Consider the following 21,636-nt stretch of genomic DNA (forward strand, 5'->3'; position numbering starts at 1 on the left):
GACGAGTGAATGGGAATGAGGCCCAGTTAACTGAATCGCCCAGCATCACACAGCTAGGAGGTAGCAACAAAGGCACGAACCCGGGCCTGATTTCCCTGCAGTGGCCGTGGACAGCAGGTGCCCTCAGATCCCAGGCATCCCCAAGGACAGCTCAGTGAGGCTGTAAGCCAGCTTGCCTGACCACTCTGGCTTATAGCTGATTAAACGTCTGAACCACCCAACCTTGGGCCAGGGGTCTTGTCTTTTTTTTTTTTAACTGGAGTATAGGTGATTTGCAATGTTGTGCTAGTTTCGGGTGTACAGCAAAGTGAATCAGTTATACATATACAGATATCCAGTCTTTTTTGGATTCTTTTCCCATATTCGTCATTACAGAGTATCGAGTAGAGTTCCCTGTGCTATACAGTAGGTCCTTGTTAGTTATTTATTTTATATATGGTAGTGTGTATATGTCAGTCTTCCAATTTATCCCCCCCTTTCCTCCCTGGTAACCATAAGTTTGTTTTCTATGTCTGCATTTCTGTTTTGTAAATAAGTTCATTTGTACTATTTTTTAAAGATCCCACATCTAAGCAATATCATATGATATTTGTCTTTCTCTGACTTCACTCGGTATGACAATCTCTAGGTCCATCCACGTTGCTGCAAGTGGCATTATTTCGTTCTCTTTTATGGCTAAGATTCCACTGTATATACGTACCACTTCTTCTTTATCCGCTCCTCTGTCAATGGACATTTAGGTTGCTTCCATGTTTTGGCTACTGTAAATAGTGCTGCAGTGAACACTGGGGTGCATGTATCTTTTCAAATTATGGTTTTGTCTGGATATATGCCCAGGAGTGGGATTGCTGGATCATATGGGAGTTCTATATTTAGTTTTTTTAAGGAACCTCCATACTGTTCTCCATAGTGGCTGTACCAATTTACATTCCCACCAACAATGTAGGAGGGTTCCCTTTTCTCCACACCCTCTCCAGCATTTACTGTTTGTAGATTTTTGGATGATGGCCATTCTGAGTCCTGTGAGATGATACCCCATTGTAGTTTTGATTCGCATTTCTCTAATAACATCTCAACATCTCTCAGTGATGCTGAACATCTTTTCATGTGCTTTTTGGCCATCTGTATGTCTTCTTTGGAGAAACATCTATTTAGATCTTCTGCCCTTTTTTTGAATAGGTTGTTTGTTTTCTGATATTGACTGCATGAGCTGCTTGTATATTTTGGAGATTAATCCCTTGTCGGTTGCTTCATTTGCAAATATTTTCTCCCATTCTGTGGGTTGTCTTTTCGTTTTGTTTATGGTTTCCTTTGCTGTGCAAAAGCTTTTACGTTTCATTAGGTCCCATTTGTTTATTTTTGTTTCTATTTTCATTACTCTAGGAAGTGGAGGGCCAAGGGTCTTGAGCGCTCTGGTCCCCAGCCTTTTCCAGTATAATCCTGGCACAGCCACGCTGGTGGGCTGGATCAATGGATAATATCAATGACAGCTAACATTTTGAGGGCACTAAGTACCAGGCACTGTCTAAAGGCATTAACATGTATTCACACATTTCAACCTACAAGGCAGGTACTATTAAAGTTCTCATTTTACAGATGGGAAGACCGAGGCCCAGGAAGGTTAAGACACTTGTCCAGGGTCACACAGTGACAGTCTCCAGGGTCCCCACTTTACCCGTCTCCCTGGTCACTCTGTGGTTCTGACCAGAAGCGGGTGCCCCAGCCCGGACCCCACCCGAGCCCTGCCCAGTCCCGGGGATCCAGCTCACTCACGTGGGGTGGAGTGCCTGCGGGGGGGGCAGGGGGGGACTCACCAGCACACGGTCTCCCAGGCGCAGGTCCTTGTCACCCCGCTTCACAGAGCCGCTGTCGGAGAGGTTGGAGCCCGACTCGTTGCCGGTCTTGACGGAGCTGTTGAGGACGCTCTCCCGCAGGGGGATGACACGGCTGGTCAGCGGCGGCGTGGCCGTGCCCGAGTGCAGCGACAGGTTCTGGGTGGTCAGCGACTCGACAGAGTGCGCGTCGCTGCCCGAGCCCTCGGCCGCAGGCTGCCGGGTCAGCTTGGAGGGCCGAGTGAAGATGCCCTGCAGGGCCGGGCACTCGAAGTAGCGCACGCCGCCCACGGCGCCGTCGTTCTTGCCCACCGGCTCGTCCAGCACCACGCCCGCCCACTGGCCCGGCGCGAACTGCGTCTCGCCCAGGTACTGCACCACGCCCGGCTTCACGCCATTCACCCACACGCGCTCGCCCACCACGAAGTCCCCCACGAACTCGTCGCCCACCTCGGCCGCCTTGGCGCCGGGCTTCTCGGGGGCGGCGGGGGCCGCGGCCGGGGGGCCCGAGGCCTGCTTGTGCAGGGGGGAGCCTGTGGAGGAGGAGAGAGGCAGCGGTTAGGGCTCGGGTGGGGGCAGGACCCTCGGCGCTCCCAGCTGGCCGGGGGTGGGGGCAACTGAGGCAGGCGGGGCGGGGAGTGGGGCCTGGGGCAGGTCCCATTCCTCCTGGGCCGCAGGCATCTCCGGGTGGCTCTCTACCCTGCCAGCCCCTCTGGAAAGTTCTAGGGATGAAAAGCTCAGGACAGTGCCTCCTCTGAAGGCTTCCCACTGCTCAGGGTCACTAGAAATTGAGGGCGGAATGAACCCACGAGCGAGGGTTACAAGCTGCTACTTCCACATCCCGGTGGGCTCAGGCCCTCAGCTGTTACTTTGAGGCCGCCCATGGCCCCACGTGGGACTCAGGTCTTGTGGGGGGATCTCTGTGCCCCCCACCTTCTTCTCCAGCCAGTTCTGGGCCCCACGAAAGGCTCCTAACTGTTCCTTGGCAGCTGACCCCAGACATCTCGGGACAAGGAAGGAGCCAGAAAACCCTCGTATTCCACTCCTGAGTCTCCCTCTCCTCCCCCGTCCCCAAGCTGCAGCCCAAGCCTCAGGGCACACAGACCAGGAAAAGGGCGTGAGGAGGGTGGGAGGCGGAAGCAAGTGCTTAACTTCATTCCTGGACTGAACTCCAGGCTCTCTGGCCTGAACTGGGTACCCTGATCCAGCCCCCCTTTACAGAAAGAATGACCCTGAGACTCAGAGAGGCCAGGGCCTCACCCAAGGCCACACAGCAGAAATGGGAACTCAAACCCTTGGAGCGGGCCTGACTCCCAGGCCTGGGCTCTGATGTGCTCTAGACTCAGAAGAAGGGAAGGGGGGCAAGCTTCCCATGATCACTCACAAAAGGACAAAGCACAGCTCAAACCCACCATGCTTTGTGCGTGTCTGGCTCCTGGGCCCCACACAGGGCCTCCTGTGCAAGTGGATGCTGGCAAGCCTGCCCATTTATACCTCAAGGTCTGGAGGCTGCCCCTCCTTCCTGCCAGACCACGTATCAGGCAGGGAAGGACTCATCCTTTTCCTCCTCTGCTCCAGAGGCTGACGGACTTGTCAAACACAGATGGGGACAGGAGGCAAGCAGACACTGCCATGCCCCTATCAGAGTTGCCTGTGTTTCTGGTCCTTTCCATGGGTAGCCAGTAGAGGGGCCACAGGGGCAGCGGCTCCACCAGCATCCTCCTTGTACCCAGGGCCAAGGAGCCTGGGGCCGCAGGCCTGGCTGCATGCTGTCTCAAGGCTGGAAGGACAGAGCTTCCGGGAGATGAGGAAGCCACACAACTCCAGGGCAGGGCTGACATACAAGCTCAAGCAGGCAGATTCTCCCTCTGGGACACTGGCAGTGGTGGGAAAGCATGTGATCACCCAGGGCCTGGGGAGCCAGGACAGACGGGGGTCCTAACTGAGGGGCAAGGGGCTCCCTCTCAGCTTTGAGCTGGGCTCCTGGGAAATCAGTGAGCTTTGCTACTGAAGTTGATTAACCACCAGAGTGATCACACCCACGAATCGATGCTCTGTGCTAAGAGGCAGACATACAGTAGCTCATTGGACCCTCGGTTAACCCTGTGAAGTGATTCCATGATCCCATTTTACAGATGAGGAAACTGAGGCTTGGAGATATCAGGTGCTTTATCTAGGCCCCCCCAGGCAGGAGGCAGCGGAGCCAAGGTCCAGCCAACAGCCCCTGGCTCTTGGTGCAGGGCACTTTCATTCGTCCAGGAAATGTGTACAAGGCACCCGCCATGCCAAGCCCTGAACCACAACCACCCTAATCTTGGACTCCTCTGCATGGACCCGTTTCCTAGACTCTGACCGAACCCTACAGTTCCCTTCGAGCAGGGCACAATCTCATCTTGTACTCCTTCCTGCAGAGCGATGTCTCCTTCTCCTTCTGTGGGACACTGCAGGGGACCCTGGGTGCGGGGGTCGGTCCCCTAGGCTCTTCTCTTCCACCCCTGAGATCCCACAAGGTGGAGGCCACAGTGGCTGAGGGAGCAGACCCTGGAGCCCCACCTCGGTATCCTCACCTGCCCTCCGCCACGGGGCTGCTGTACAGTGAAGGACACAAAGCCCTAGGGACGGTGCCTGGGCCACACAAGTGAACAAGTGCTGACCGTTCTTACTGTGATGAAAATGACTGAGCCTCAAACTAAGGGATTAGAAAAAATTTAAAACCACAAAAGGATCGGGGGGCAGAAGAAGGGCTTCCAGGCAAGTTCTGGTGACCCTGGACCCATGGCTCTGCCCCCCCCCACACACACATACATCCAGAGCAGCCAACCTCGCCCTGCTGTTCCCTGTGCCTCGGCTGAGCTCCGGGTCCCTGGTTCTCATCTAGGGCAATCCTGTTACAAGGAGCTTCTGCTGGGATCACAGCAGTACGGGGCCTGGGAACCCCACTAGGTCAGGTGGGCCCGTTCCTTAAAAAAAAAAAAAAAAAAAAACCTGCTCCGAAAAGCAGCCATAGTGGGAGGAAGCCACAAGTTAGATGATGCTCCAGGTCCCTCAAAACACCTGCCCAAGCTGCCCGTGGGTCCTGCTAACAACGAGGGGTCAAGGTTATCATCATTAAAACAGCAGCTACCATTCAGGAAGTGAGACTACGTGCCCTCAATGGACTGGGTACTTTATATATATATATATAAATTTATTTACTTTTTAAAATTTTTGGCTGCGTTGGGTCTTCGTTGCTATGCACGGGCTTTCTCTAGTTGCGGTGAGCGGGGGCTACTCTTCGTTGCGGAGCACGGGCTTCTCATTGTCGTGGCTTCTTTTGTTGCGGAGCACGGGCTCTGGGCACGCAGGCTTCAGCAGCTGTGGCACGTGGGCTTCAGTAGTTGTGGCTCGCGGGCTCTAGAGCACAGGCTCAGTAGTGGTGGCGCACAGGCTTAGCTGTTCCGCGGGCATGTGGGATCTTCCCAGGTCAGGGCTCAAACCCGTGTCCCTTGCATTGGCAGGCGGATTCTCAACCACTGCGCCACCAGGGAAGCCCTGGACTGGATACTTTTTCTATATTACATTGTTATCTTGCAGATTAGGAAACAGAGGTTATAAAACTTGCCCAAAGTTACCCAGGCAGGAGCCAGGCCCACCTGGTCTGGCTCAGAGCCTCCCTGTAAGGCCGTCATAGGAGGTGTCTAGCAGGTGTCAGTGCCCTTCCCATATCCGTTTCCAGAACACTTCCTTGTGCGGAGGGGCTCTGTGATGTCTGCTTAATGGAATGGCCGTGGCTCAGGTGAGACCCTGCACTACCTGTTGTCTGTGCAGAGAGCACAGAGAAGGGTCCCAGGTCGAGGGGGACCCAGCGTGGTTATTCTTGGCAAGAAGCCGCCTACTCAGCTGTCCTCCCAGCTGTCCTGGCCCAGGCAGACCCCCAGGTGATCTCCTTTCTTCCCCACCCCCACCCCTTCCAGAGGTCACAGGCCCCGGGGACCAGTTGTTTGAACAGCTGCTAAAATAAAATCCAGGTCACGAGCCTGGTGACCACACTTGGGTGTTCTGCTGCGTTTTTCCTCTTTGGCGCCCCAGTCTCACAGGCACAAACCTTCACCCACTCCCCCACTCACCCTGGGCAGCTTGCAGCCGCCTGAGCTGGGGAAAGCGTGGCAACCCCACTAGAGCCCCCTTCCCTCCAGGGAGCCATTAGTAACACACTGGCTGGGCCTGGCCGAGCCCCTTCCCATATCTGGGCCTCAGCTTCCCCATAGGACAACAAAGGGGGAGGTCAGAAACTGCTAAGGTGACCAGCACTGACATGCTATGAGCCCCACCTCTTCTCCCAGAGGAGCTGGTGTGTCGTCAGAGCTATAAGACCTGGCTGATGGGCTGAGCCTCTGGGGCGGTTCTGGAGGCTCCCTGAGGGCAAGGCCTGAGCCTCCCCACCCTCCTAGTTCCCGCACGGACCGCCTTGGCAAAGACCCAAGAAAGCAAAGGGCAGCAACAGATGTAAACCTCATGCCAGCAGCTGATCCTTCCCCAGACACTAGGCACAAGGGAATTGACTGCTGGTTTCAAGTTCAAAGTAGAACTTTGATAAAAAGGGTTAAAGGACATGGTGTGGAGTGACAGCAGCTGGTGGCCTGGTCCAACGTTAGCTGGGGGGGGGGGGGGGGGTGTGGCGCTCAAGGCGGGGGTGGTGGGAGGTGCCCAGATGAGAGCGCATCCTCCCCTGCTTCCGCAAGGACTTTGGTCCTGCCCTGCCTGGGAAGCGGAGACAGGCATTTTTCACACCTGTCAACTCTCAGCCACCAGGGACCCCATTCGTTGAGCACCCAATGTCAAAAGTGGGCCCAGCAAAGGGGTGGGGGGAACACCAGGACCGCAGCTACAACTCAGCCGGCCTTCTGCCTGGTAGGAAGGCACCAAGGTCCACGGGGCCCTGGGGTTGGGGAAAGAGGGCTCATTGCAAACAGAGGTGGGAGTTCCTCCCAGAACCTCTGCCCTGACAGGCACAGGGCTCGTTCCCTCACCTCCTCAGAGAAGCCTTCCCTGACTGCTTCACCTAAAAGCCCACCCACTTGCAGCATCCTCTACTCACTTTATTCTTCAGGAGATTTACCCCGTCTTCACCTGTATACGTCTGCCTCCAGACTTAAATGGAAGCTCACACGGGCTGTGTTTCCTCTCCAGCACCCAGCCTGGTTCCCCGCAGCAGGCCCTCCATGCAAGCTGCACTGCACTGCCGGCTCAGAACTGGGGCCCACCCTGGCTCTGTGCTGGGTGCATGGAATAGTCAACAATCCGAGCTGCAGAAAGTGGCTCCCATTTCTCCAGTCAAGGAATCTGAGGCTCACTCCAGGCAGTTTCTGGTTCACCTGGTCTCCCTTCCGCCTTTGTACCTCCCTGAGCCCTTCCCGTTTTCCCTGTGTTTCCAGGGGAAAGCTAAGAACCCTCTTCTCCTTTTAGAAGCAAACCTCCATCCCCCTTTGGTCTTCCCTGGGACCCACCTCCCGGCCCACCACCTCTCTCCTCTCCCCGCGATGGCCCTGCAATGGCCCTCCGACAGAGGTCAGAGCCCACGGGTGGCATGAACACAGCCCTGACCACAAAACAGCTTCCCTCACTTTGCCCCCTCCTGCTGTCACCCATTCTCCTTCCCAGCAAACAAGCTTTTCTCTCTCTAAGTGTTTATTACATAGATCATTCATGTCCATTGCAGAAAAATTTTTAAACATAGTTACTGATTCAAAAAAAGAAAAGGACCTATAGTTCCATCATATAAACATAATCACAGTTAACATCTTGGTGTGCGTTCTTCCAGGCTTTATCCTGTGCGTGTAGGGGTGTGTGTGTGTGTGTGTGTCTGTGTCTGTGTCTGTGTGTGTGTGTGTGTGTGTGTGTAGTACTTAAAAGTCAAAAACACAAGCCAGGCTGTAGTTAGATATTACTCGGTCCTCTGCTCTTCCTGCAGTTGGTATTTTTCCATCCAGCAGTGTCTAGAAGGAAACGGTTCCATGCCCTAATAAGACTCTGCTTTCCAGTCCCTCTCTGACCCTCAGCTCCTGACCCCTCCCCGCTCTGGAAACTTCTCCTGCAAGGATGCCTTGCTGCACTGCAGGGGGCCCTTCCCGGCCTTGTGGTGCCTGGCCCTGCTGTCCACGCTCCTCTCAAGGCTCCCTGCTCCCGTGACAGGACTGGGGCCTCCCCTGTCCCCCACCCTGGCCCACCCTGGTGGTCCTCTCCGACGGGGTGGTCTCCATCCACTACCTCTCCACCTATATTCCAGCCAGTGCTGTGCTGAGAAAGGCTTAACTAGTTCTCCAAGAGAAAAAAAAAAATGATAATAATAACCCTGATTTTGTAGCCTTTGCCAATTTCCATAGTGTAAATTCTCCCACCATGATCCATCTCAAGCTACCAGCATGACGCCACTGGACACGGAATTGGGAAGAGATTATACATAGTATTTCCAACTTAGAGTAAATAACCTCAAAGACACAGATGCTGGGGACTTCCCTGGTGGCGCAGTGGTTAAGAATCCGCCTGCCAATGCAGGGGACACGGGTTTGATCCCTGGTGCGGGAAGATCCCACATGCCGCGGAGCAGATAAGCCCGTGCACCACAGCTACTGAAGTCTGCGTACCTAGAGCCCATGCTCTGCCACAAGAGAAGCCACCACAATGAGAAGCCCGTGCACCTCGATGAAGAGTAGCCCCCGCTCACTGCAACTAGAGAAAGCCCGTGCATAGCAACAAAGACCCAACGCAGCCATAAATAAATAAATAAAAGAACAAAACCGAAAAAACACAAATGCTACAAAATCTTACTAGTAGTAAATAGCTTTTTTACCGGTAGTAAAATAGTAGTAGTATTAGTGGTATAAACACTACCAGGAGAACCACTAGAAGTCATGAGTTTTGAATATTTATTACCTATGTTTTTAATAGAATGTACTTAATTTTAAGTTCACGCAATCTGATTGTTTAAATGATGGCTGTGTTTAATACCTAGCTTGCAAAATTCCTGACCATTTCACAACTGGTTCTCGTGAGCCAGCCTGGGCCAGCGCCAGCACACCATGGGCCCTATCCCAGCCCACACCCTGGATAGTGGCCCATCAAAGAACCGTCTAAATTATCTAGTCCCTGTGAATGAGAGACAGGAAGAGGAGACAGAGAAGGACCAAGCCCCTGACCTGTCTCCAATGCAGGGAGCAGGCGGGGAGGAGGCGAGAGGCAGCAAAAATGTCCCTCTTCTCTGGTCAGTACCTGGGAACCCTGCTTTACACCGAGCTCCCCTATAAGTTAACGCTCTCCTGCACCATTAGCTACTGCTTATATGCTGCACATTTCTGCTTTTTAAAAGACGTTAATAAATTCCCCTTGTAAAAGATCTAAATGACACAAAATGACGTAGAATGAAGCTGTTCTCCCCAGTCCAGATCCCTTCCCTGGCCGCCAGACCTGCCCTTCCAGCAGCTGCCATCTCCTGGATGTCCCCCAGGATTTCACGTTAGACATCCTGAACCAAAGTGACCCCACCTCCAAAAGCTCCTCCTCTGTCCTCCCCATCTCGGGAGTGCCCCCCACCCATCCATTTACTCAGGCCACTAACGCTCATTGCTCCTCCTCCCCCCACCCCCACCCCCCCCAAACCAGTTATTCATCAAGACCTAGCAATTTCACAGAATAACTCCTAAATCCACACCTCCCTCTAGGGTCTCAGAGATCCCTCCCGAAATCAAGTCCTTGAGATTTCACACCTTGCCCAGCAGAGAAGCTTCCAGAAGGGTCTCCAGCATCCAGTCTCCAGCCCCGTTTCAGGCCCTCCTCCAGAGCCGTCAGCGTGAGCCCTCTGAAGGCAAACCCAACCACATCACCACTCCCCCGATTCATTTCCACTCTCTAGATGGGGATCACTTTTTATGTTAACCTTCGGCTTTTACGAGAAGCCCATGTTACTTGTGCAATAAAATGAATAACGTAATAAAAAATGAAATACAGTATTTGAAAAAGAAAATAATAAAATAATGTCATCTGTGGCCCATTTCCCAAGGAAATAATTCAGAAAGAAAAAACTGACTCACTGTCTTATTATTCACAAAAACAAACAAAACCTGGATTTAGGGCTCCCCAAAATAGTAAGCAGTTATGTAAATTATGGTCAAGTCTTTCGGATTATTAAGTACTCTTTAAAAATAATTTTTCCAGGTTACAGGGGGAAGCGTTTATGATGTGATGCTTGGTGAGAAAGGGTTCAAGAGTGTCCCAATGCACAGCACACAGGTACGAATGCCTGGGGGTGGGGGAAACGGGAATAGGAAACAGGATAAAAAGGGATCAATTTAAAAAACACAAGAGGGGCCTTGGAGGGACCCACAGTGATATAACATGCACCAAAGAGCATGATGAAGTCGGCCCTTTGCCCCTGAAGGCCAGAGGGAAAAAAGCGTATCTATAAATGTTCCATAGAACATAGTTCAACAAGGTGTTAATAGGTATCATGAAAACAAAACCTTAATATCCAAATTCAAACAAACTTGAGGAACAGGGGCTTAAGCAAAGTCAAGGTTACTTTGCTGCAGGACTTGTCAGAGCCTTTAATGTGCGAATGAGCTGTGTGATGACTTAGGAAGGGCTATAAATAAGGTGACTACATAATTTATAACCCAAAACCAGACACGGTGGAGAGAAAAGAGGTGCTATTAATATAGTATCATGCCAAGACCACAAGCATAAACTAGGGCTGTCCCAGGCAGTACATGGTCACTCTGGCCTAAAATTATAGCATTTTTTTCTGTGTCACCCAAGGAAACCCTGCCTGCCCATCAGGCCAGCTCTACCACCCCTCCCTGGCACCGCCACCCCACAGAACTCCATTCTTCCTTGATTGGCACAGCCTGCCACCCAGGCTGCCAGCGTATGTGACTGCACCCCACCCAGAACACAAGCCCTGGGAGGTGGGGTCCCGACAGACCCCCTCTCCATCCCTGGAGCCCCAGAATGGGGCTGAAATATACCCTGGCCACGACCCTGACCTCCCCTCCTTGGTGGCCCCAAAGCAACATACATAAATGCCCCACAAATCCCGAAGCAGCTTTCTGCTCTAAGAGCCCGGCTCTCCTGGCAGGGACTCAACACCGAGGTCCAAAGGAAGGGATGGGGTCTCTAGAGCATTCCTCAAGGGAGCCAGCTTTCCTACCGTGAGCCCCCCAGCCCGGACCACCCTCCAGTCAGTCCCTTGACAGCACCCCGCCCATATGGTCTCTGGAAAGACCCCTCCCAACCCACTCTGACCAAGGCAGGGCCCGCCCCCTGTGGCCACCACAGGCCCCGCATCTCCCCTGCTACGCTGTCTCCAGCCATCCATCCCTGCAGAAGGGACCCTCTACCAGGCCGTTCCAGGGCGGGCCCCAGTCCCAAGGACTGCTCAGTGTCCTTCCTGAGCCAAAGGGAACTCAGAAGCCCCCTTCTGGTTCCCCTTACTCCCCAATCAGGGGGACAGAGCCCCTACCCAGCAGACTCAGCTGAGGCCCCAGGGAGAAAAAGATGCGGGAGGCTTACCCTGGAAGGAGCAGAGCCAGCTCCCCATGGAGAAGCCCTGCTACAACCACGCCAGCCACGGCAGGCAGGCAGGCAGGCAGGCAGGCAGGCGCTGGCAGCTGGGCCCCTGCTTCCCCCAGCTCCCCCCTCCCCGCCCCCATTCCCAATCGATTCTGGGCGTCATCAAGAACATTAGGAGGCTGCCCTGCCCCCCGCCCATCCGCAGCCCAGCCACAGAAAAGCTCAGCTTGGCTTTCCCCATCCTGATGCCATTAAAAACTTTAGGATGTGGTCAGGGGAGGAGAGCAGGAGAGCTGACCTTGAAGGGAGTGAGTGCCGCCTGGAGCCAGCGCTAGCTCTGCAGGAGCAAGGGCTGGACGTTGGTCCTGGCTCTGCCCAGGTTTGCGCAGCGTCTGGGACAGGTCAGTTAAAACGGGGATGAAGCCACCTGCCCTCGTGGGGGCTATGGGGGATCCAGGTGAGAGACACGAACCTCCGGGGGTGGAGTGGAGAGGGGTCAGTGTCTAGGACTGGAGGTCAGCTGTGAAGCTCTGGGGGACACCCCACCCCGGGCACGTCAGGCTGGCTCCCATGTCTGGAGCACCCACAGGGTGTGGGAGAACCCGGGCCCCAGCTCAATAAGCCAGAACTGCAAAGCTCTGGGCCCCTTGGGGGAGATCAATAGATAGGAGGCGGACCCCGCCTCAGGTGGCCCGCTGCTTTTCTGAGGCGGACGCCCATGCACACGCGTCCTCGACCTCCTGTGTCCTGGGTCTGCCACGTGTGCAAAGGCCACAGGCACGCTGGGGGATAGCTGTGACCGACCTAACGAGAACAGATCGCTCCTCCAACCCTGCCCATCTAGCCGGTGCCTGAGCAGAGTGTGGGAGCCGACTCAGGAGTCCAGCCACCCCAGCTGCCTCAGCCCTGGGGGCAGTGGGTGCCAGCAGCTTGGACCAGCTTTAGACCAGGCCCAGCATGAGTCTCAAGCCCAGCCCTGCTACCCTCTGGCCCTGTAACTCTGAGCAACTCAGCTGAGACCTCCAAGCCTCAGTTCTGCCATCTTTCAAATGGACAGAAGCGCAGTTCTCTCACTCAGTTGTTCATAAGAAATGTGATAAGGACACCTGCTGCAGGGCCAGCTTGTGACACACGAGTGTCAAACGCCGTCCCTCCTAGATGGGAAGTCTCTGGGGCTGGACCACCGGGCAAGGGATGGGAGAGGCCCTCCAAGGACCCGCGTGCTCCAGCGGGGGGCAAGGGCGGAGGGACCTCGACAGTGGCCTATGGTCTGTCCCCGTCCCTAGAGTCCTCCCCAGGTCCCTGCGGCCAGCCCTTCTTGTCCCAAGAGGGACACCCACGGCCTAGCCTGGCCTGCCCCCACCTGCGGCTCAGAAGCAGTGCCCGGGAAGGACTAAGGGCTCCCGTGCACAGCCTGCCGTGGTTCCGACGACCGCCCGGCAGTGTTGGACCTGCCCGACCGCCCCCGGCTGCTCCTGACCCAAAGGGAAGGCCTGACGCCAGCGGCATCTTGGGCCACCAGCCCGGAGACCTGAGCTCCCTCCACATCTTCCTCGGGCCCAGGATAGGCTCCCAACCCCCAGGTGGCCTGGGTCACAGCTCCCCAACTCCCTTCCGGTTGCCACGCCCGCCCAGGCCCATTCACAACCCTCCCCAGGCCTCTCAAGCCGCTCTCCATCCCCGTCCTTGGAGGTCTCAAGATTCAGGACTTTTGTAGCCACTACTGCCTCTGCCTGGATGCCCTTTCCCTGACCTTGCCTCGGCTGGGCGGGTTCCTGCTTGTCACTAAGATCTTCACACCAGTGTCACCTCCTGAGCGGGGACCCCCTCCCCCACCCCGACTGCCTGATCTGAAGCAGCCTCCAGGGGGTCCATGCCATCTGGCTGGGCTGCCCCTGACCTAGAGGCCCCACCCAGGTTTTGGCCCACCAGTGGGTCCCAGACTGTCTTCCTGTGCACCGGCTTTGACCACCTCTGGGCCACCTCCTGGTATGAGAGACCCCCTCCCACGGCCTCTCTGGTCCTGCTGCTTCCTGTATGCCACTGCTCTGGGAACCGACACAGGCCAGGCGCGGGGGGGCGGGGGCATCAGCCCAGGCCTGACCCCTTGGCAGATCCTCCGCCCAGAGGCTGAGCTCATGCTTTGGGAGGCTGCCACTGCCCCGATTCCCAGAGCAACTGCCCCCTCCAACCACCACCAGGCTCCAGCCTCTGCCAGAACCTTCTCTTGGTGCTCCAGCACCCACCTCCGGAGTCCCAGCCTCCCAGCCTCCCATGGGGGTGGGCATCTCCAGCACCTCGGAGAGCTGATGGCCAGTTCCATGCGGTGGGTGAGGGAGCCTGTGGGCCAGGAATGGGGCCACCGTCCTCCCCTGCTGCTGCCACACAGCCCGCCTCTGCTGGGACTCTTGTTATGAGACCTGGAGCAGGGACAAAAGCAGCTCTGGGCGGCAGAAATCTCCCTTCCCCTGTCACAGGGCTCCACTGCCCTGGCCAACTGCTCCCGGCTCTCTGCTCCCTCCCCCAGCCCGGGGGGGTCTGTCTCTCTCTGACCTGCAAAGGCAGCAGGTGCCAGAGCGGGAAGGAGGGCGGCACCAACCAGCTGCAGCCTTTTGCCACACCCACAGTGGCCCTCGGCAGGGGGCGTGTCTCTGTGATCAATGGGGCGTTCACGGATGGCACCTCCTCCCCGGGCACAGGAACAGCCCTGCGGGGTTGGGGTCCAGGCAGAGTCAGGCCACCCAGCCCCCACTCTCAGCGGCTCCCAGACCACCGTGCGGTGTGACCAGGAGGCAATCAGCAGGCCACACAGTGTGGTCCATTCCCCTTCCCTCCAGAGACCAGGATGTAGCCATTCAAAATGATGGCAAAGAGGACGCTGCCCTAGCACGGGGATGGGGGGCACTTCCCATAGAACGCAATCAAATGTGAAGCGGTAAGATGCAAGCTTGGATACAGCCCATGACTTAACTGCTTGAAACAACAACATGTGAACAGGAAAAAAGACCAGAAGGAATATGTCACGGTGGTGGCTGTGATTAGGTTAAATGAAGGGGTAATGGGAGTTCCTTCTTTTATCACTCAAATTTTTCTGTAATGAGATTATGGAGGGATGAAAGGAAAAGAAATTACTCTTTAATGAGTCTTGTGCCTGCAGGCACTTCCCATTTATTAACTCACTTGATTCCACAAGAGAAATGACATTATCCCATTTGTGGCTCAGAGAGGTTAAGTAATGCTTCCAAGGTCACACAGGAGGGACATTAGAGCTGGATCAGAGCCAGAACTCAGGCCCTCAGGATCAGAGAGGAGGCAATGAGGAAAGAATCCAGAAAGTGCTAGGGGCTCTCTCCAGTGGAAAAGAGGGTCAGGGTCAAGCCTGGCTGGAGCCCTTCTCCAGCCAGTGGGATATACAAGTCCCACCCGTACTAGACCACTAGGCCCACCTGGTGCCTCTGCCCATGCTCTGTCTCCAGGCCCCACACCGTCCTCCTCCCCCACACTTACACTCCCCCCTTCCTTAAGGTTGAGCTCACTCACACTTCCTCCAGGAAGTCTTCCCTGCAGCCCACTCATGGTGGTCGGCCCCTTCACCTCCCACAGCCCTGGCAGTGAGTGCAAACATCCTCGCCCGGGTGACCACATACCTCCTCACCAGTCTCCCCAGCCCCGCTCTTAACCCCCGCAACCCACCCTCTGCCTGGTGGCCTGAGGGACGCCAATAACACCAGACCATCTTTGCTAACCTCCTCCAGCAGCTCCCATCACACTTAAAACAAACCCAGTCCCCCCTCCCTTCACCACCTGCCTCTGCTGCCCTCCCCAACCTCATTTCACACTCCTCTCTACCCAGATTCGTCTTCTTTCTCTTTTTTAACAAACAATCCATTCCTGCCTCAGGACCCTTGCATTACTTGTTCCCTCACCTGGAACAGCCTTTCCCCCTTGTTCCCCCCACCCCACCCCCGCCTAGGTTCTCAGGCTCAGAAATGAGGAAAGGAGGATTTGCCACTTTGAAAGGGGCTGTCTGGGCCTCCACACGAGCCTGTACCAGGCAGGGCTGTCCATGGACCACATGACACATCTTCCTCACCTTTTCATGCTAGCTGTCTGGCTTTCCCAGGGACCTGGTTCTGTCAACTGCCCGTGCCTTTGGCTCAAACTTCACTTGACCCTACCCAGGGCCCAGATCGCCCAGTCTGGCCTGTGACTGCTTTTGCCTCTCCAAACATCTATGCTAATCAAATGAGATGGACCCTGTCTTACCCTGCTGGCTGGAGTGTCGTCAAAGTGGGAATTTGTACCAAAGAAGCCCATCACAGCATTATTTACCAAAGTGAAAAATAAGAGGGCCTCTTTGGTGACGCAGTGGTTAAGAATCCACCTGTCAGTGCAGGCGACACGGGTTTGAGCCCTGGTCCTGGAAGATCCCACATGCCAGGGAGCAACTAAGCCCATGTGCCACAACTACTGAGCCTGTGTGCCACAACCACTGAAGCCCGCACGCCTAGAGCCCGAGCTCCACAACAAGAGAAGCCACCGCAATGAGAAGCCCGTGTACCGCAACGAAGCGTAGCCCCCGCTCGACGCAACCAGAGGAAAGCCCGCGTGCAGCAAAGAAGACCCAATGCAGCCAAAAATAAAATAAAATAAATAAATTTATAAAAAAAGAAAAAAGCAGATTTTCAAGTTGTATACGCAGCATGATTGCAAAGATATTAAAAAAAAAAGTGAAAGGATATAAACCAAAATAGTAATGGTTACCTCTAGGGAAGATTATAGGCAATTTTACCCCTCCATCAAACTTTCCAAATATTACCGAGTGGACTGTCTTACTTTTTATCACTAGAAAAAGCCAATAGCTAACAGCTGCCCTCAACCCATTTGCCTTCAGAGCTGGTGCATCCAGCCCGAGCGCCTGGCCTTAACCCTGCCCTGCCAGGAACCCTGCGCCCACCAGCAGGAGGACTAGAGGTTACACAAGTAAAGCTCAAAGGGCATAGGTCTGGGTGGTAGACCAGAAAGCTGATGGGAAGATGGGGATCATTTCAGACCCTGGAAGGGGAATGAGTGGGGGCAGGGAGGCTGGCAGAGGCTGGAGTTTGAATCGGGCTGTGTTTTCCAGGCTGAGTGACGTGGGCAAGTTGCCATGCCTCCCTGGGTCTCCATCTCCTCACCCCTACGGGAAGCCAACAGCGGTACCTGCCTCCCAGATTTGGAGGCGCGTGAAAAGGAACAACGCACGTAAAGCGTGTGTCACTGCCCGTCGTTTGTTAATTTTCAGAGGGATGTGGTCAGACATCAAGAAGCACTTCTGGGAACTGCTGGCCTCCAGGCTGGTCAGGAAGCAGCCCAAGTTCCCTTGGCTCTCCCAGAAGAACCACTACCCACCCCCGCTCCACCCTTGGTCCCGCGCACCTTCCTTGGAGCCAGTGGCCGTCACAGTGGCAGACGCCGAGGTTGACCCAGTGGACGTCCGGCCCATGGGGCTTGAGTGCTTCCCCCCGCGGCCGGGGGGCTTCAGGCCGCTGGGCTTCTGCATGGTGGTGCCACTCGGTGGGCAGAGAAGGGTCCGTGCAGGTCACGTGCTCTCCGCCATCGTCACTCACCTGTGGGCAGAGAACAGGAGGGATCACGTCACAACGTCGCCAGGTGGCAGAGCACCCCCGGCCCCGTGAGGCAGGGACCATGGTCATCCCCGTTTTCTAGATAGGGAAACTGAGGCACAGAGGAGTGGCTGCAGGCGTGGGCCCAGCATGGCGGTGGCGCTGCCAAGACCCGTGTCCCACTCTGCCAGACTCTGGGTCGGGCACACACTCTCTCTTATATCCGGGACCCAGGAGGCGAGAATGAGGAGCAGGCCGACTCAGGGGTCTACGGCACAGGCTGTGTTAAGCCCAGCAGCCCCTTAGCAGGACCGTGCAGGTCAGCACGGCCACCAACAGCTGAATGCAGCTCTCACCGCAGAGCACTGGCCAGCAGATTCTGACAGGCATGGGCAACCCAGTGGGTCACTCCCCAGTGGCCCCCAGACCCTCTAGGGCCCGCCAACGGCTCACATCCCTCCGTGCAGGCTGGACAAAGCAACATCTAATTTAATCAACCAGCCTCACCACACAGGCCATACGCCAGCTTGGGGTTCACCATCCAGCACTCACCCAACTCCACCCCAGGTGCGGGGACACACACAGAGGAGCTTACACCTGCCTCAGCCCCCTGCCAGGATGGACTTGCCGTGCCCTCAGCCTGCCCTCCCGCGATCACAACTCCCTGCTTTCATGACTGAGCAGAGAAAGATGCGACGCATATGGCAAATAGGGCCCTAGTGTCCGACAAAGGGGATTCCTGAGAGGGGAAGCCCCCAATCTCCATGGTGATCCGCTCAGGGTACCAGGTAACAGAAAGATGGGACTGCCTGCAGGGGAGTTGGGGGAAGAGGCAGAAAGGACAGGCCCACATCCCCTCCTCCCCCACTGTCTTGTGTGCACGCCCTCTCCTGTACTAGGTATTCATGTAGGGCTCACCAAAGGCCAGGCCCTGTCCTGCCCCACAGCCGCAGGCAGGATGCGCCCTCCACCTAGGGGAGCACGCCGTCCAGTGTGGCGAGGGGATGCAGAGCACCGCGGATGGACAGAGGATTCTGGGAGAAAGCATCACCCCCTCAGGACCTCGGGAACAGGGGAAATTCGTGCCTTCTGGACATTAAACTCATGCAGTAGGGGATGCCACACCCTCTGCCCGTCCAGCCATATCCTTATCCCACTCATGGTCACAGAATATTATTCCTGTTTAGAGAACCCTTTTCTCCATTCTTGAGCCATATGACTTATATGAGCTGATCCCCAATCCCCACACCTGGAGTGGACACATGAGCCAGGCCTGGCCAGAGCCCCATGGTTAGCTGAAGGAAGATCATGTGACCCAAGGAGCATCAGGGCCTGGACTCTGGCTGGAACCTTTAGGAAAAGGTGCTCGTTTTGTTCTGGGGCTGTCTAGGTGTGGGATGAAAGCCAGGAGCTGCAGGATTACCACACAGAAGAGACTGCCAGGGAACAACGCCAACACAGAGAAAGGAGAGCTAAGTCCCAGGATTTGGAGGGCCTGGATCCAGCTGAACCTGAAGCTGGTCACTTGAGCCCTTCACTTACATCAGCCAACAAATCCTGACACACACAGGCATTGTTATCTCTTTCTGCCTAATTCTCTTTGAGGGACACTGTCATTTGCAACCAAAGAAGTTCTGACTAATACAGAAGCCAACCCACAATGCTCACAGCGGGAATATGTGTCCCCAGAAAGGCTACCAGGCCAGCAGGATGAGCCAACAACACTATTACCGCCCTGGCATAGCCATGGGAAGGATCAGCTCCTCACACAGGGTGGTTAGACATAAGAGCAAAGGAATATGAGCTCCTGCAAGGCACAAAGTAGTGGCACCTACATGCCCAGGTGAGCTGATGGGAGTTTGAAGCATGCCTGTCAGCCTTGGCCTGCCCCGCAGAGTCCGCCAAATCCAACCTTCTAATCCCCTGACCAACTCCCTGACACCCCAGGAATCCTGGAGCCCAGCAGTCACTCGTTGTCAGGCTTGGGTCAAGCTACAAATCATATATCTAATAAAGCTCATTTATTCACCAACATATAAAGAACCCTTACAACTTACTAATAAGACCTACTACAAAAATGAACAAAAGATTTGAATACCCATTTCACCAAAGAAGATACGTAGAACAGCAATAAGCACATAAAAAGATGACCTACATCATTAGTCACAAGGGCAATGTGGATCAAAACCACAATGCGATACCACTTCACGCAGATGAGGATGGCTAAAATCAGAAAAACTGACAATATCAAGTGCTGACGAGGATATGGAGTAATCAGGATAGATTGTTGGTGGAAATGAAAAACGGTGCAAACCCATTGGAAACCAGTTTGACAGTTGCTTAAAAAGTTAAATATAGGGCTTCCCTGGTGGCGCGGTGGTTGAGGGTCCGCTCGCCGATGCGGGGGACGTGGGTTTGTGCCCCCATCTGGGAGGATCCCACATGCCGCGGAGCGGCTGGGCCATTGAGCCATGGCCTCTGAGCCTGCGCGTCCGGAGCGTGTGCTCCGCAACAGGAGAGGCCACAGCGGTGAGAGGCCCGCGTACCACACACAAAAAAAGTTAAATATATACCTACTATATGACCCAACCTTCCAAGCGAAATAGAAGCATATATCCATACAAACATTTGTAAAAAAAAAAAAAAAAAAATGTTCATAGTGACCTTATTCACAATAGCCAAAACACGGAAACAACCCAAATGTCCATCAACTGGTGAATATATGAACACAAAGCTCATCTACACAATAGTACAGTTGTCCCTTGGTATCCTTGGGGAATTGGTTCAGGATCCCGTGGTTACACAAATCCAAGGATGCTCAAGTCCCTCATATAAAATGGTATAGTGCAGTCAGCCCTCCATATCTGCAAATGCAGAACCCAACTGTTGATATTTGCAACAATATGGATGAACCTCCAAAAACATTATACTAAGTGAAAGAAACCAGACACAAAAGACTACATATAGTTTGATTCCACTTATTTGAAATTTCAAAACTGTAGACACACAGAAAGCAGATCAGCGGTTGCCAGGGGTTGAGAGCAGGGACTGACTTCAAACAGGCACAGGAGAACTTTCTGGGTGGTAGCAATGTTCTAACACTGGATTGTGGTGATGGCTACACATCTGTATGTTTATACTAAAAGTCATCAAACTGTACACTTAAAATGGATAGATTTAATAATGTGTAAATTAGATCTCAACTTAAAAAAAAATTTCTATAAAAAAGGAAATCCTTGGGCTTCCCTGGTGGCGCACTGGTTAAGAATCCCCCTGCCAATGCAGGTCACACAGGTTCGAGCCCTGGTCCAGGAAGATCCCACACGCCGCAGAGCAACTAAGCCTATGCGTCACAACCACTGAGCCTGCGCTGTAGAGCCCGTGTGCCACAACTACTGAAGTCCGCGTGCCTAGAGCCCGCGCTCCACAGCAAGAGAAGCCACCACAATGAGAAGCCTGTGCAGCTCAACGAAGAGTAGTCCCCGCTCGCCGCAACTAGAGAAAACCTGCATGCAGCAACTAAGACCCAACACAGCCAAAAAAAAGAGAAATCCCTGAAGGCTCCCCCTAGTAGTGCGACGGCCTTCAAGGCCCTCCCTCACCCACTCCACTCCAGCCACACTAGCTCACACTAAGCACACTCCAGCCTCAGGGCCTTTGCATATGCTGTTCCCCCTGCCTGGAATGCTTTTCCTTCAAACATCCAGTGTGTTGCTCATCTCTTCCAAGTATCTGCTCCAATGTCCCCTTCTAAGATTACAACCCCTCTCCAGCCCTCCCCTGCTTTGTTTTTCTCTACCGCACAAGGAAAAGACTTGAGTCTGTTTACTGTGGTATCCTCAGCACTGATGTGATGCCTGGTGCCTACAGGTGCTCAGGAAATCACTTGAATGGATGAATGATGCTGGCTTATGGGGATGAGAGGCCTGGGCCTCCTCAGGGCCCAGCCCTCAGGACTGAGTGGCTTGCACTGATCAGCCCAGCTGGCCGTCTGACACCACAGCTTTTCAAGCAGCTGGTCTAGACTCCTCACTAGCCCACGTGCCCTCTGAGACAGGGACCAGGCGTCATAACAGTGTCAGGCATTGGAGGCTCCCCAAGCAGCCTTGCTGCCAATGACCCTGCATCTCATCACCACTCGCCTGACAGTCTCCCACCTCCCAGACTCTGCCTGTGCCTTTTCTCCCACCTGCTTCACTTCACCTATTCCAACCACATATGGAACACTTAGCTCGATGCCTCCTCCTCCAGGAAGTCTCCCAGGACCTTTGACCCAGAGACCTCAGGATCACACACTGAGCCGAGGAGAGGATACCGTTCTCCTACCTTCATCATGCCTCCTGGGAGCTCACGGGTAATCCCAGGTGGGGCCACGGTCCCCTCTCTGAGAACCCAGCCCCAGCATGGCACCGGGCACAGAGCTTGTGATTCGGAAACCTCGTATGAGACCACACGTGCTACGGCCCAGAGGACAAAGGCCTTCAAGGCCACAAATCCCCAGGGACATTGTTTCCACGGGAGGCTTCCGGAGCCTCTCGCAGTCACCCTCCTGCCCTCCCAGACCCTGATGACCCAGCAGCGTCCGGCGTGAGGAACCTATTGTGTGCCAGGCCTTACGCCCTGATGAGGCGGTGGTCACCTTACAGAAGGAACAT

General features: G+C 54.7%; 1 protein-coding gene across 2 annotated transcripts in view; it reads right to left on the reverse strand.

Moving 5' to 3' along the window:
* CLIP2 (CAP-Gly domain containing linker protein 2) overlaps positions 1-21,636 on the reverse strand; it is an 80,358-nt gene that overhangs the window by 44,659 nt on the left and 14,063 nt on the right. For both annotated transcript variants that reach the window (XM_059038381.2, XM_067012281.1), the window contains exons 2-3: positions 16,794-16,984; positions 1,815-2,365 (exon numbers count right to left, since the gene is read on the reverse strand). In XM_059038381.2, the coding sequence (XP_058894364.1) occupies positions 1,815-2,365; positions 16,794-16,917 (675 nt within the window). In that variant the 5' untranslated portion in view covers positions 16,918-16,984. The remainder of the gene's footprint in view (positions 1-1,814; positions 2,366-16,793; positions 16,985-21,636) is intronic.

This window comes from Kogia breviceps, chromosome 14 (assembly GCF_026419965.1).
Source record: "Kogia breviceps isolate mKogBre1 chromosome 14, mKogBre1 haplotype 1, whole genome shotgun sequence".
NCBI lineage: Eukaryota > Metazoa > Chordata > Mammalia > Artiodactyla > Physeteridae > Kogia > Kogia breviceps.